The sequence below is a fragment of the Kryptolebias marmoratus genome, linkage group LG5, assembly GCF_001649575.2.
Source record: "Kryptolebias marmoratus isolate JLee-2015 linkage group LG5, ASM164957v2, whole genome shotgun sequence".
NCBI lineage: Eukaryota > Metazoa > Chordata > Actinopteri > Cyprinodontiformes > Rivulidae > Kryptolebias > Kryptolebias marmoratus.
The window spans coordinates 11,649,459-11,665,030 of NC_051434.1; the positions used below are offsets into that span (position 1 = coordinate 11,649,459).

The 15,572-nt window shown below is 47.1% G+C and overlaps 1 protein-coding gene and 1 long non-coding RNA gene across 2 annotated transcripts in view; one reads left to right on the plus strand and one right to left on the minus strand.

Moving 5' to 3' along the window:
- Positions 1-15,566, plus strand: part of ahdc1 (AT hook, DNA binding motif, containing 1) — a 20,279-nt gene extending 4,713 nt beyond the window's left edge. Inside the window, 6 exon segments of the mRNA XM_017425829.2 lie at positions 7,048-7,236; positions 7,549-7,819; positions 7,822-8,798; positions 8,930-10,653; positions 11,458-13,132; positions 15,005-15,566. Coding sequence (XP_017281318.1) covers positions 7,633-7,819; positions 7,822-8,798; positions 8,930-10,653; positions 11,458-13,126 — 4,557 coding nt within the window. The 5' untranslated portion in view covers positions 7,048-7,236; positions 7,549-7,632 and the 3' untranslated portion in view covers positions 13,127-13,132; positions 15,005-15,566.
- On the minus strand, positions 1,601-8,241 carry LOC119617052. The gene is made up of 3 exons (XR_005233218.1): positions 8,104-8,241; positions 2,944-3,040; positions 1,601-2,222 (listed from the first exon to the last, which is right to left on the minus strand). It is a non-coding gene; the product is annotated as an uncharacterized LOC119617052 (long non-coding RNA).
- Positions 15,567-15,572: the final 6 nt, after the last annotated feature.

Here is a 15,572-nt window from a genome sequence, read left to right on the forward strand (position 1 = left end):
TGTGTGTGTGTGTGTGTGTGTGTGTGTGTGTGTGTGCGCCTCGTTGTGTTCGTGTCTGAACGTGGTGCCTCTGCTCAGGCTTGGGGCCAAAGAACCGGAGAGGAACAGCGGTGTGACGCTCGTGTGCGGTGTGCGCGGTGCGTTCGTGTGCGCCTCTCTCCAGAGGTGTGTCTGTTGCAGTTGCGGCTGATGAGCTGTCAGTACCTACAGTTGGAATGTTCACAAGGCGGCCATTGTTGTTCAAACAGCCAGCAGCCTTCTCCTTGGCAACGGGCGCTGCTGCAGCGTCTCCCACAGCAACTGTGGAACAGGAGTACGCAGGAAAGAGGAGGAGTCAGGAAGTCAGGGCCGCAGCATGGAGGCCCCCGTCCAACAGACTGGCCTCAAGGTCTGAGTCGGGGCCCAGGCTCCTGCTTGGTGTGTCAGCATGTGTGGCTGTTTTAGAGGTCAATCCATGGCTGCTTTTCAATGGCTGATGCTGATCTGAAGCAATCAGGGCATTCGATAGTTGATCTATGAAAACAGCACACCTTTAAGACATTATCTCCCGCCTGTCACGGCGGGGAGCGATAATGTAATTGCCTTGAGTGTGCTTGTGTTTGTTTGTCGTTCTGTTAGGAAAATATCTCATAAACAAGTGGATTGTTTTTCATGAAACTCTCAGAAAGTGATGAATGGATGTGCATCTACACTCTAAAAACAGGTGAAAGACAAAAACAACTGGACTTCTGTTCTGCAGCTGAAGACGTTTCGCTTCTCATCCGAGGAGCTTATTCAATTGTTTTTGTTTTTAACCTTTTTTTTTTTTTTTTAGATTAACCATGTCCTGGATGACTGAGAATCTACACCAGCATATATCCACACTGGGTGTTGTGTTAATTATATAATTATCTTAAGTTCAGTTTTATGCTTTTAGTTATTTTTTTACAGTCAAAGTAAGCAGGTATTGCTGTAATAAAGCAATAATATGATATATTAAAGCAACTGAACTCTGTTAATTAAACCCACCTTAACTACCTTTTAAAATGTGCTATTGTTTGACTGAATAAAGATTGTCCCTACCTGCCTTCCATACTTGCATGTGTGCATTACTCCCGAAGCCAGGAGGTGCCATTTCTGAGCTATTTTGCTCCAGGTGCTTTTGGGAGACTCACAAATCATTTAAATTCATTGCGATTTATGAATTATTTGGTGAAGCTAAAGCCTCAAATAAGATTTATTTTTCTTTTTTTACACTTAAACAACCAAGTTTGGTGGAACCAGTTCACATAGCTAAGTTAAGAAAATTGAACATTTTGTTTTAATTTTTACAGCGTGCAGCTGATTAACTTTTCGAGGGAATTACGTTCCAGATAGCTGAGACAGCTAATCAACTTAGCAAGCAGAAAAATAGCTATAACTCCATAAATCTGATGGATGATGAGCTACAATCTGAAGTTGTAGTAGCTGAGAGTCATTCCCAACACATAGTCTGAGCACTAACAGATCACTTGAGATCTCATGATAATGTGTGAGACTTTACCAAAATAGTTATAACTTTTAAGCTAAAATGATTGGTCTAAAACTCATGAAAGGCAGTGGATGATATGCACTCCTTCAGTAAATTCAGAGTCTTTATTTATGTATGTTTTTTGCTTGTTTTTAGTCCCTAAATATACAAGTTTATTATTCAGACATATTGCACACTGCAAGGTGTTGACAAAGAAAGAATAAAACACCAGTGATTGAAGGAATTCGGGCCAAAAAGAGAAAATGATGATCAATAGTAGAAACAGCATGAGGATCAGATCATGTTGAGAGCCCTCCTCTGTTGAGAGCCCTGATTTTGGCCTTATCTGAAGTTTTTTGTTGTTGTTGTTACAAACAGATAAAAAGCACCCCTGTCATAAAGGACACCCCGTTCGCAGAAAGCAGACTGTCACGAGGACGTGGTGTAGCGTAACACACTGCGTCTTTTAATCTACTTCATATACTCAGGTGTGACCAGCGCTGAATATTCAAAACGGTAAAAATCAGCCCGACGGATCGATCAGCGGATGTCTTCCTGTCTTCTGCACTCAGTGTGGGCTTTGGGGTGTCCCACCACCACCACCACACTCGTTTTCATGGTTTTTTTACAAAACAGTGTTATTGTTTGCGTACGCACACTCCTGTTCCCAGCCGGTGCGGTGTGGTCACGTGACCCGACTGAGGGCTGGCCACGAGCGGTGCCAGGAAACTGCCTGCAGGAGAGTGAGGAAGAGCAGGGAGAGTGTCAGGCGGAGTTGAGGACGAGGGAGGAGGAGGAGGAGGAGGAGGAGTTGGGGAGTGGGGGCATGCTGGGGAGATGAGAGGCAGCAGGGAGAAAGGAAAAGGAAGGGGTATTACTGTCCTCGTCGTCTTAAAATAACTTCAGCATGTAGGTTCCCGTGAAACAATCGGAGCGAGACAGGCATATTGTGAGACCGTCTAATGAATGTAGGGGCGTGTGTGGGAGGGAGTGGGGTCCAGATTTTGTGTAGTCTGGTGTTTTCAGCCACTTCTTCAGTCCCATGCGTGCATCCTTGGCTGGGCTGCCACTGTATCTGGTCTGTGTGAAGTCTGTTTAGATGTGCGTCTGAACGTCTGTCTGCCGTTTTGTTTGTCTGCACATATGGTTTGCGCTGCTCCCTGTTCATTTACACGCTCCGTGCGCACGGCGGCTGTGCGTGCCTGCTTTTGGCAGGAGATACAGCACGCACACTGGTGATGGAGATCATTAGGTATTTCCTGCAGCTGGGGAGGTGCTGGTAGTTTTCTTAGGGGTGGGGGTGCAGCAGGGTGGGTGGGATTTGAGTGGGTGAGAAGGAGAGGAGAGGTCACAGTGAAGGAGAGTGTGGGTGGAGGGGGGGAGGTGAGGAAGACGAGGGTCCTTGTGTAAGTGTGTTAGTTTGACTGAAGTGTGTGTGTTGAGCTGCGGCTCACCGAAGCCAAGTGTGCAAAGTGCTGGCAGGTCGGCCTCAGCTCCAGCGTTTCCTGCTCCCTTCGCCACTCGCTCCAGAATTTCTCAGACAACCCAAGCCTGTTAATGAGAGGAGTTTTTTTTAAACTTTGCAAGGATTGTTACGCTTCGTATAGTTCAACAAGTTTTTTTTTTCTTTCACACACATTCTAGGGAAAAAAAATAAAGTAAAAATGAAAAAAAAAAGGGCCCGCTTTGGCGCCAGTGTTCAGCTTGTTCCTTTTGGGTGTTTGTATTATGACCCACAAAGTCTTTGAATATAATTGACTTGTTCTAAGACAATAAAAAAACAGCATATTTTACTAAATATATCCAAGTTATTTTACACTAATAAAAAGAGAAATCTCTGGCAAAAAATACTTGCAACTATGGTACACAATATCAACTTAAAGTGATAATTCAGATCTTTTAAAGTGAGGTTCTGTGGAGTTTAATTATGACCAGACTGATGAGCTAATGGCTAGTCTGAGCGGAGGCAGTACCAAAGTGGATCGCTGCCGTCTCCATTCTCTGAAATCTCATGTGAACACAAATTTATAGCTCTTTACATTGCTGTCAGTTTTGCATCACATGATTGTTTACGTAGCATTCAGTGGTTATTTGCAAGTGTAAAAAGCACCAGCAGCAGCTAGCTGTTGCACTTCCTGTGCAACTTGGAGCAACTCCAGCGAGAATAGCATAATATTTCTGCCGGAAAACTGTGTAATGTGCAAGTGAAAGTTAGTAAATGTTTATGGTTTGAAGGGTTTTAATCTTTTGTAAACACAGCACTGTTCAGAGAAATGTTTTCTTCCTCACAAAAACGCCCAGAATGGCCCTGAACGCTGTAGAGACGATGCCAGGCCTGTATGTGGCGCTGTGCACATACACCAAAAACAAGAAACAAGATGTGGAGCATGAGCTTAAAGCTGACATGCTGGCTGTGAAATGTAAACACAACAAGATGAAGAGGGCCTCCTCGGGTCGTAGGTTAGATTAGAAGTTGTGTTTTGTGGTTCCTAAAAGGCCATTTTATAATAAAGCGAAAGAAAAAGAACTAAACTCAGAAAATGTGTCAGCAGTTCATAAAATGCATTCATTAAGAAAAACAAAACAGAACCTGCCTACATTTAACAGAGCATGAAAATCGTTCACTAAACACAAGATTTTACTACAGAAACAATGCAGGAAAACAATATATAAAAAGAATACGCCAAAAAAACATGACATCATTTAACACAAGACATCTTAAAACACGTTGAGTTGTCTTTTCCATAAAGTAGTGATTTCCTGTATGAACTTTATGTGACATGAGCGTTGTGAATCATCAGCGGTTCAGCTCCTCGCTATTATCACATATTTTCACGTTCATGTAAACAATCAGGCTTTTTAAAAGGGATGCCGCGTTCCACACCTCGCTCCCGTCCGGTTTTCCGCTGCAAACCTCTCACAGGTAAACGGAAATAGCCACAAAGTTGTTTTGTCTTTCCCAGCGTTCCTCTCCTCGCCGACTGATGAGCTCCATTGTTGTGTGAAGGATGGAGTCTGTCTGAGCTGCAGGTTGGTGTTGCATCAGAGTCGAGGTGATGTGCAGGAACGTCGCTGTGATGCCGGCTGAGTTTCCGCACGGTGTCACTCAGTCTCTGCGGACCTCTTGACCCACTTCCCCTCCCCGCCTCTTTTTCCTCTCCACCCCCCCCAACGGACCCACACTCACTTTCTCCACCTCTTTCTTCTTTTTTTCACCCCCACTTCTTCTTATCTGTCTAAACCTCNAAAAAAAAAAAAGAAGAAAAAAAAATCTAGTTTGTGAAAATATGTTTACTCCATTTACTGGGTAATCTGTCAAAAAAGTGTCTAAAATAACAATCCCCCCCCACACACACCACCACCACCACTACTCCCCCCCCCATGCTGTTTCAGTGCTGCTGCCTGTCTCTTAGCAACAACTGCACACCCGTTAGAGCTCAGTGAGTGCTTTTACAAACACACCCAGGAAAACACACTCCTGCGCGTGCGTGCGCACACACAGTCGCTCGCTGGCACATACACACCGAGTCTAGTTCCTCATTGAGGGTTTCTGCTGGCAGGCCTGTGAGTCTGCAAGCCTTTGTGGCAGTGAGATAGATGGGAAGAGAATAGATATGCTGTACGACTACCATGCACTGCGTAACAGGACAATTGCCCAAAACTCAAAGCTGGCAGGTTCCGGTCTTTGCGCGCGCACACACAGGCACGCTTTGGCGTGTTGTGTTGTTGTTGACTTTCCTATATTTGTGCAAAACTTTCTGAAGAAATTGTGATAGATCAGAACTGTTCAAACAGCATTCATTCCAGAGCTCCTCTTTGTGGAGCAGATTCAACAGATCATCATGTGGGAGCCGCGCATACCGTTGGCTGTTTTTACAGAGACAACACTACGCCACTGTGTGCTCCAAAACCCCAGAGCCATTCACAGCAAAACGCACCATTTTCGACGTGCCATTATATTGGAACAGCGGCTGACGGATGCCAGGAACGTTTGCTTAAACAATGAATTGTAGCGGGGATTGATTGGCCCGCATCTAAACCCTGTCAGGATGCCCCCTGCAGAGCACCGAAGAGGGGCATTTGCATGTGCGTCTTTGTTGCGTGTGTGTGTGTGTGATCGTGCACTAAGAAGGCGTGTGCGTGTTGCGTCTGTCTCTATGTGTAAATCGATGTGTGGGAGGATGAAGCTGCAGGGGCATATTTGCATGTGTGTGTTGGTATGTGTCAGTGGGAGTGACAGCGTGTGCACGTTATGTGTAAAAGCGCATGTGATGCAATGCTTAATTAAAGCATGCGCTCCTCTCCCTCTTTCACAAACCGGTCAGATGAAGCCACAATTAATGAGCGCTGTTAATTAGACTGAAGAGAAAGTGAGAAGGGGAGAGAAGTCAGGGGAGGCAGCAGCGGGTGAGGAGGGGTTAAAGCAGTACGTGTGGAGTGTGTGTGTTCTTCTCCATGTTTGTCTGTCCCAGTTGTGTCATTCCTCAGAGCAGCAGAACACTGAGGTTGCTGTGTTTCATGTGTGCAGCCCCACACTCAACTACAGCAAAACTCTCCCACTCTTCTTTTCGCTTCTTTAAAACTTTTGCTTCTTAATTTAGCAAAAAGAAAACGGCTCAAATCTCTCGACTTTTGTTTGTCCGCTTGGAATTATCCCCCTGTTTTTGCCACATTTTTCACTTTCCTGTCTCTTCCATACATTTCCTCCCTCTCATTCACTCGTTCCAAGCTCTCAGACCCTCTCCCTTTTCTTCTTTCTCTTTTCTCGCTCTGTGTCCTCCTCCCTCCCTCCTAATCAGAGCCATATGTTGGAAACGGAGGCAGAGAGATCTGACAATAGACATAATTGTGTTGAATGTGGTGTGTGTGTGCTACAGTGTCAGAGCCAACAGCAGCGTGCATATCTGCTCGCAAATGTTGCAAGCATGCTTGAATTTGTGTTTGACGAGCATGCGTGACAGCCGGCACATGTGGTCCAGGTTTCATAACACCGCTGTCCGTTTCTGTCTGTCTGTCTGCACTTCTCATCTTCTCTGGTTCTCTGTAATTTCTCCATCATCCCTGTCTTTGTGTCACCTTCATCTCTCCATCCTCTTAACACCTCTATTTTCACCTCCGCTCTGCTTCCCCCTGGTGGCAGCAATTGTTCACACATTTTTTTTTTTCTTTCTTATTCTTGTTGCACCCTCCAAGTCTGGTGCTTTGCAATGCATCTGTATTGTTTTACCCAAATGTAACTTTGAGCGTGTGAACTGAGTGGACTGTCTAACGTGTCTTACAATTTCCTGGAAAGCACAAAAACGAAGCCGAAATCGAACCTGAACGATTTATACTGCAAGTCATCCTTCAAAAGAATTGTCTGATGTGAGATGGTGCAGCTATCTCCAAAATACTGATTCGCGTCTGGCCCAGTTCATGCTGTGACATCACGTACTAATCTCCTATTCTCTTTTTCCTCTCCGCTCCTCCCTTCCCCACATGTCTTCCTTCTACGTTCCTCAACTCTGTCCCTTTCTCCGTCTGTCTCTGTCCTTGTGTCTTTCTTCCTCTCACTGTAGCGACCATGGGCAACAGACAGAGGCAGAGGGAAGAGAGAGAAGTATGTGAGCTCTCCACTGCAGTATTGATGACCCAATGATCCCCTGCAGAACAGAGCCAGTCAGGCAGACCGAGTCAGGCTCAACTCAGAATCAAAATCAGCGCCATAACTGTTTGGTCAGAGCAGCAGTCTGAGCAGGATATGAATGGTAAATGTGATCTAATTTTGTAACGCTGGTGTGTGGGTGGCACGGTTAATGGAAGGAGGGTGCATTACGGAGTAAGTTTGTGGCTCGTTGCCAGATATGTTGACACAAGTACAACTCCATCTGTGCTGTAAAACTTTGATTTTATGTACACAGCATGTTAATTACAGTGTTATAATAGGAAAAGTAAAGCATGTGCTTTGAATGTCTTAAATTCAACTTAGAGGTGTCGACATATTTATTAGTGTCTTGCTGTTTTAGTGATTATTGTTTTTCATTTCTGTTCCTATATGTCTGAATCTTCTGCTCCCGCAGGTTGTTAGCAGACAGACACAAAGGGGAAATTTAAATTTACGTCCCTCCGCTTCTTGCTTCGCCACCTGCACAACTGTCCACTGAATGAGCGGCTTGTCAGATCATCTCCATTCAGGCCGAACTGGGGCTCCAGCGGCTTGCAGCGAGACTCAAGCGGAGAGGGGCTGCGTGACAGGGCCCGAGGGGTTCGAAGGGCCCACGTTCTGGACAGGGGAGCACACGCTCCCAGGTGGGTTCGAGCATCCTACTCATGATGGACTGGCACGAGTGACCGCAACTGCGTCCCGCCCACCTCTCCATCTGCCCTGGCCAACGGAGTCCGTCTACAGAGAAGGCTGAGGGGTAGCAGCCACCGGTGGAAGCACTCTGACATTCATATGACTGCTGAGACGCTAAGAAACATGCAAACACACATAGAACCAGATGTGCATGCAAAGGCTTTTTCTCATGCACATGTGGACAACTGTGAACACATGGACATAACCACTCGCACGGGTTTCGTAGACCCAGAACTCTCAAAACCTCTCGCCCCAGAGGACATAAACCCAACTTCACCTCAGTCCTTGTCTTTGGCACTTGGCAATCATCCGGTCTCCACCAATCAGCTGGCAGCTCCAGTCACGACAGTGGAGACAGACTCGTCGTTTTGTCCGGTCCCGGCTTGTTCCGACCCAGTAACAGACTCCTGTCCCCTGCCTGTGGAGACAGAAAGGAAGTATGCGCTCCGCAGCTCTGGGCGTCCTCGCTTCCCCTGTCATCTGCGCAAGTCCTCCCGCCTGCACCGAAGCATAGAGGATGGAGAAAAGAGGGTGGCGAGGGGGGGGGGGGAGGAGGAAATACTAGAGGAGAAGATCTGGAGGGTTAAAGAGGAGGAGGTTGCAGTCGGTGATAAAGAGGAGCGTTTGTCTGTGGAGGCTGTTCTCCCCACACCTACCTGTCATACAGACATGGCTCCTGCTCTGACCGCACCTGAGCCTGCTCCTAAACCTGTACCCAAACCTGGGCCCAGACTGGGACACAGACCTGGACCTAAATCCAGGTGTAAGCCATTATTAAAACCTGTTCACAAAGCAGCTCCTAAGAGCATATTGAAGCAGCGTCAGGCGGCCCAAGCCCTCCGCAATCTTGTTGCTGCTCCTCTCCCGTTTGCATCCGCTCTCCCTGCTCCTATGATGACCATGAAGGAAGAACCTAATGCGATGTTGGGTGTGTGTCCTCCAAATAACAGCAGACGGGGGCGTTATATTGGTGTAAGTTAAAAAACAATAACGTATCACTCTAGTTCCCTGACATTACAAGACATACATTTATTTTAACCTCGTACAAAAGTACAGTTTAACAATTTTACCGTAGCAAATGATTTTTTTTCTTTCCCCGACAGGTAAGGAGGATTGTCGTGAAGGTGCCTCGCATTCCTGTCAGCCTCAGCCGTCGACAGAAGAGCTACAAGATTTCTAATATGGAGACGGTTACAGCGACGGAGAAAAGTAACGACGGCAATCTGGAGGGCTCTGAGGCAGTTCGGGAGCCGACCGCCCTCCTCCGAATGAAGAACAACGGAAAAAGCGTTATGGTGATGTTCCCACCTGGAGAACTCCCTGTGATTCTCAAACGCAGGCGTGGACGACCACCGAAACAGGCTTTACCGGGAATACAGTGCGAGCCTCCAAACGCTGGGACTATTGCCGTTGCTGAAGATCAGCCCAAGAAGCCTCGGAGGCGACGTCGGACTAAACTCCCATGTCCATACCCGTCGTACGTTAATGATACAAATGATGTGAAAACAGAGTACGGGGATGTTCTCTCCAAGCTGGCTTTTTTAAACCGTCAGCCCCCTGCCACTGGCCGCTGCTCTCCTCCTCGCTGCTGGACACCCAGTGAGCCAGAAAGCTTTCAAACGTCCTTGGAAAACCCTGGCATATCCACCCTGCTTCACAGGCTCACTGGGTTTAGACGCCCCAGAGGTGGCAGAGGAGGGGGGCCCGGCAGAGGGGGGGGAGCAGCAGGGGGTGTTATGGGCAGCGTGTGCAATAAGAGCACTTTCAGTGACTTCTTTGAATCTATCGGAAAAAAGCGGAAACTGAACCTCCTGTCTCAGCACGGATTACCTAGGAAAAGGCGAAAGGGTGTGGGTGGAGGGGTGGGCAGGGGAGGGGGAATGGTGGGAACAGAGCCTGGGGGTGAGAAAATAGTCAAAAGGAGACGCATGAGAAAAAACGGTGCTTTTAAAGGGGGTGGAATGTCAATGGAGGAAGAATGGCCCAACGGGGCAGGTGGCTGGGGGGAGGAGGGGGCGATAGATAAAGAGAAGGCTTTGGGTGGGTATCAGCTCTGTGGATCTTCAAGGGGTGGCTTTTCCAGTTGTGAGCTTGGACGAGGAGGTGCATATAGCAGTCTAGGGGGAAATAAGGGCATGGGGCCAGGCGGCGAGGACTCACAGGGCCTTTTCGCTGGTTACTTCCGATCCCTGCTGGATTCGGATGACTCCTCAGACTTACTGGACATCTCCTCCTCGCAGTCAGGCTCCCGCAAATCTTCGACCACTGCCGGTTTCGAGCCGTCCAGCTCAGCTGCCAGTCATAGCTGGTCTCCTCCGTTCCCCAAGTGGAGCTCTAAAGGAGCGAGTGCAGGGCTGGACGCTTCGGCGCAGGCACACTGCTCCTCAGCGAGGCCTCCGTATGGCTACAGCAGCCTGGCCCAAACGTCTCCCACCACTTCTACCTATCCCAAATCCACTCCTCCATCCCTCTCACACTCGCCTAGCTCCCCCCATCCGTCGTCTTTTGGTCACTACTCCACTAGCTACTCCTGCTCCTCTCCTGCAGCTCCACAGAGGTCGTCAGACTGCAGCTATTCCTATGGATCTGCTCAAAGTAGTAGTAAAGGCATGCCTGTTAGTCAGATGGGTTACTCGAGCTACCAGGCAGCAGCCAAGAGGGGCTATGGTGGATATCATGCAGGAAGCCATTCCTCCATGGGGAGGGGCGATTCAGCGGGACCAACATCACCTGGAGGAGGGTACATGTCTGTGCCTAGAGGTAGCACCTACAGCTCCTCTGCTCCAGAGGGTTACAAGCAGTTCAACTCCAGTCAGTGGAGCTGCAGGTAAATGGGACCATTTGTCTGCAGACAAAACAGCTCTTAAAAAAGGCCTAGCATGATGTCACCCATCGCCTATCATGCAAAGTTTTAAACTAGGACCGTCTTATGTTGAGAAATGATTTGAGTTGTGACCGTTTTGGTCAAACCTTTAAAATACAGTTATGTTCAGTTTCACTTGATACAGTGAGATCTTGTGCGATCTGTTTGGAGTACGTGTTGGGCATGGCTCTCAGCTTCTGTCTTACCAAATTTTAGCTCACTGTCTGTAAAACGGATTGCACTTTAGTTGTGTTTGTTCGCCAAGGTCAGTTGGCTGTGGCGGCCATCTTAACTTGGATTGAACTTGGTAATGATAGTTTTCTAAAGGTTTCGTTGCAATCAGTAATATTTTGCTCACAGCCTGTCTGTGGGTAAAATAACAAACTTTTACAGCAATAGTTAGACGCAAAGTTCTTCCAAACTCTGTTAGCACTCGGAGCATGTGTTGGGGATGACTCTCAGCTACTACAACACCAAATTGTAGCTCAACAGATGTAAAACGGACAGAGTTACAGCAGTTTTTGTGTTTGCTACGGTTGTTCAGCTTTGGCGGCCATTTTTAATCATGCTAACTTCAACATTTAATTGGTACATCCATTGAAATACTTCCTTAAAGTCTCATTAAGATCAGTAAATATTTACACATTTATATGTGTGTGTTGTTGAGGTGCAAAAAAGAGCAGAGAAAACATAGTTAAGTGCTTTATTCTTTCTTATGTGCTATTTGTGTCTTTTTATATGTGTTGAAATGTCTTTTTTTTCTTTCAGACAAGCTTATGCTGGTTGGTCAGCTGACAGCTTCGGCTCTCAGTATCATGGATATGGTGAATATGGCTCCAATGAGTCCAAAGACATCTTGGATATTTCAAACTACACCCCCCAGAAGGCCAAGCGACAACCCTTTCCTGAAAGTCTGTCAGAATCCTCTTCTGACTCCTCACATCTTGGTTCTACAGCCCCTGTTAGTGGACCCGGTTCCACAGGTGGAACATATAAACACAACGAGCCTGGATTTGTTGCAGGAGGAGGCGGCCAGTCTAGTCTGTCCAGCCTGGAGAAACTGATGATGGATTGGCACGAGAGTGCCTCCGGGCCGTCATACAACTGGAGCCAGGATGTTTTATTCCAAGGTGGGGGAACCAGCAAACCCGGCCGGGGTCGCAGAAAACGGACTGAACCACAGTTAGAAAAAGAGGGGGGTTCTGCCTTACACTCGGATTCCCCGTCCAGTCCCTCCCCAACACCTGCTGCTGGACCTAAGCGGGGAGGGGTTGGAGGACGGGGCAGAGGCTCTAGAGGCGGCAGAGGAGGTCTGTCTCCCTGCCAGAGGGAGCGTCCATCGGGGTCCAAAGGCAGGGGAAAGGCGGCCTCTGCATCAGGACTGGGACCAGTCGTGTCCGCCGGAGGTCCAGAGGGGTCTGGGTTGTTCCAGGAGGGGCTGGATTACTACAGTGGAGACAGCAGCAGTCTCTCTCCTTTGGCCACACCTAACCCTGCACCACCGTCCAGCTACCTCCAGGACACCTGTGAGTACCCCTCCCCTTATTCAGCCCACCCCTCCACACCTTCCTCTGAGGAGCGATATCCTGCCTTATACCCTGGCGACTCCTCGTCCTCCCTCTCACCGAGTGTCTCCTCTCCCCCTTACCCCCCCAAGCCTACGCCTCCTCCTCCCCAGTCCTACCACCTTCTCCCCTCTCGAACCTTCTCGCCGTCCTGCTCCCCCTCGCCACGTTTAACCCCCCACTGCGGCACAGCGCTCAGTCCCTCGCACCGGCCCCCTCAGAAAGACCCCCAGTTCTCGCAGTACGACTCCCCCAGCTACTGCGGCTCTCCCTATTGGTACGGACAGACGTCGCACAGCGGCAGCCCCAGCCCACACTCAAATACAGCCGGACACCCCCACAGCAACCCTCACACAAGCCCCCACAGAAATACTAACCCCCTGTCTAACCAAACCGCAAACGCGCACGCTCACCTGACCACTCACGACACCCAGCATCACAGTACGCAGCCCCTCACGACCCTGAGCTCGCACACCAGCACGCCCTCGCACCTGCAGAGCAACCTCCTCCCCCACTCGAACAGCACGCACCTCCCCTGCCACACGCACTCCAACCCCAGTCCCAGCCTGCACCCCACACCGGTGCTGTACGAGGAGCGCAGCCCTCCCTCCGCCATGACCCCCCACAAGCGGGACCTGACCCCTCACGCCATGAGCACAGGCCTTCGACAGGGTCCCCTGCCTCACTCCCCGTACCCCAAACCGCCTCTGGACTGCTCACCTCACCAGGAGGACACGAGTGGCTACTCCCTACCCCAGCAGTACCAGGGGATGGGACACCGCTACCCCTCGCAGACGGCTCAGAGCGGTGGGGTGCTGTGCCAGCTTCTGGATCCAGCCAGTGATGAGAGCTTCAGCGTCACCAGCCTGTAACAGCAGGTGAGTTTATTTAACGCTCAAATCCACATTGTTTCATGATCATCACTTAAACCCTGATGGACATTTCGAGAGGAATTTCAATTACCTCGGACCAAAAATGACTAATAAAGAGCAACATAGGTGTAAAAGTGGCTCCTGAGTTACAATCCAGGGCTGTAACATAAAGCAGACGGCTGAGGGCATGAGCATTTTTCTTTGCCAATTAAGTTTTACGGCTACATAAACGGCTGTAAATAGGTAATGCTAATCGGAAACAATACAGATGCTTTGAGATACCATAATAAAAAAAACTGTGATATAAATCTGTTTTATTTAACATATAAAACAAACTATAAAGACATTATTGGATTGTTTCACCATGAAGTCTGTAAAGCTGTGTTTTACTGTGGCTCCACAGTAAACTCGGTTGCAAACATTTCTGCAGTTCTTATGGAGCCCTGGCTGACATGTTTTGTACCTTCATGCAGACTTTCACGTGTAATCTGAGATTTGTATCCAAATTATAGAAGAGGTTTGTGGGATCACAGTTCTTTTTTTTATGTAAAATCTCTCTCGGATGCTTAAATGTAATTGAATCAGAAGCTGTCTGATGGACAGATCTAGGCTAAATCTTTGATATTTTCTTATGTTCATCAAGTAAAATAAAATAAAAGAAGTCTGGAGCTGGTTTCCCGAGTAGCATTTGCATCAGATGACTATTGCAGTGAACCCACAACGGGTAGCTGTGAATGTAGGTGAGATAGGTTTCAGAAACCAGAACAAATCAACCAGAGAGAGATGGAGGGGACACAAGAAGAGGCAAAGTCAACAGTCTGTTGAAATTAGACCTGAAAGAAACCCTCCAGTGAGGTTAGATACATCAAAATGCTCAGACTTCCACCTTAAACAGCAGTGATGGATTTCTATCTATGGTAAAGAAAGAAAAACAAGCTTTAAATAAGAAGTGAAATATCATTATCCGAAACTACCATAAAAGAAGACTTTACAAGAATAAGTATAGAGGGTTCTCCACAAGGTGCAACCCATTTCTAAACCTGAAGAAGAAGAAATAAATTGGATTAGAATTTGCCCGAAACATCTTAAGGAGTTCTTGAACCTTTGAAGAATTGACACCTAGATCAAGCTGAACCAGAAAGCTTGTAAAATAAAATAAAAATAAAAAAGTTCACAACATAACCTGCGAAACACTTGAAACGAGCGTGACGGCACAGACGAACATGGCTCCGTCAGTATTTAAAACTCTTTCATTAGACTTGGAAACTCTGAAGTGTTTACAGACAACGTGTCAGTTCAGGTTCAGCCAAATTCAGTGCGGATGAATGAGAATGGTTCGAAAGTACAACTGGACGACAAACACTTAATGTGAAAGGAACGTGGGTTTTTGAGAACTACTGTGGCCAAATCAATGCTGAAGCAGAGGTGAAAACCAAACTAACGCCTCATAAAAACTGAAATAAAGCTCCAGTAAAGCATCAGACATGAGAAAACCTGCATAGGATTCCTAATAAAATTATTCAATATGACATTTACCTCTGATTATTCTAATTTTAATGATTAAATCTTTTAAAAAAAGCGATGTCCAGGTTCCAAGAATTCTCATTTCGAACCTTTTACTCAAATCTGGATGTAAATACTAATAAAATAAACGTAAGAGTCTTCACTTTAACCCTGTATTCATTAAAGGTGTTGAAGAAATTTATGAATTTGGATAGAAAAATTAAAAAATACAACAAATGTGTGAATCTGATCTGCTTATAATACAATACAATGTTTTTTTGAATTACTTAAAAAGATGATTATATTACTGCTTTCTTCTTATCTAATTTTCTGTCCCTCTTTTTGTGTGTGTGTGTGTGTGTTTATTTTTTTTAGGTGTGAGCTTTTACAGATTTGCAAACATATTTTTTAAGGGGACTTCTTTGAGAGACTGAGAATGAAGGGTGAGAATTTAGCTGCCAGCTTTGGACAGTAGAGCTTTAATTCTCCAGCACTGACAATCAAGATCAACCCACAAACTGAAGCATGTACATACACACACGCACGCACACACACATACACAGGCAAATAAACACACACACACACGTATACACAGAAACGCATGCGCAGATTAGATCACTACCTAACCATGATCACACAACACATGAGCCCTCTGCACTGGAATGAGGGAACGGCCAAGAGGAGCTGACAGATGAACACCAGACGCTCATGGACAGAGACGAACCTATTTCCTCATCTCTTTTTCGTCCCTCTGTGACACATGCAGTACTTCACCGAGCCTTTCCATTCCTGTTCTCTACGTCTGCAGTATAAAAACAAACAAACAGCTGTTTCCCTCTCGCTTTCTGTTTTCTCTTCTCTGTTGTCTCCCAGCTCTAACGCTAAACCAGCCGCCAAGTTCATCGCCGCCAACCACTTCGCTGTCTTGTGCCCCCCCCCCCCC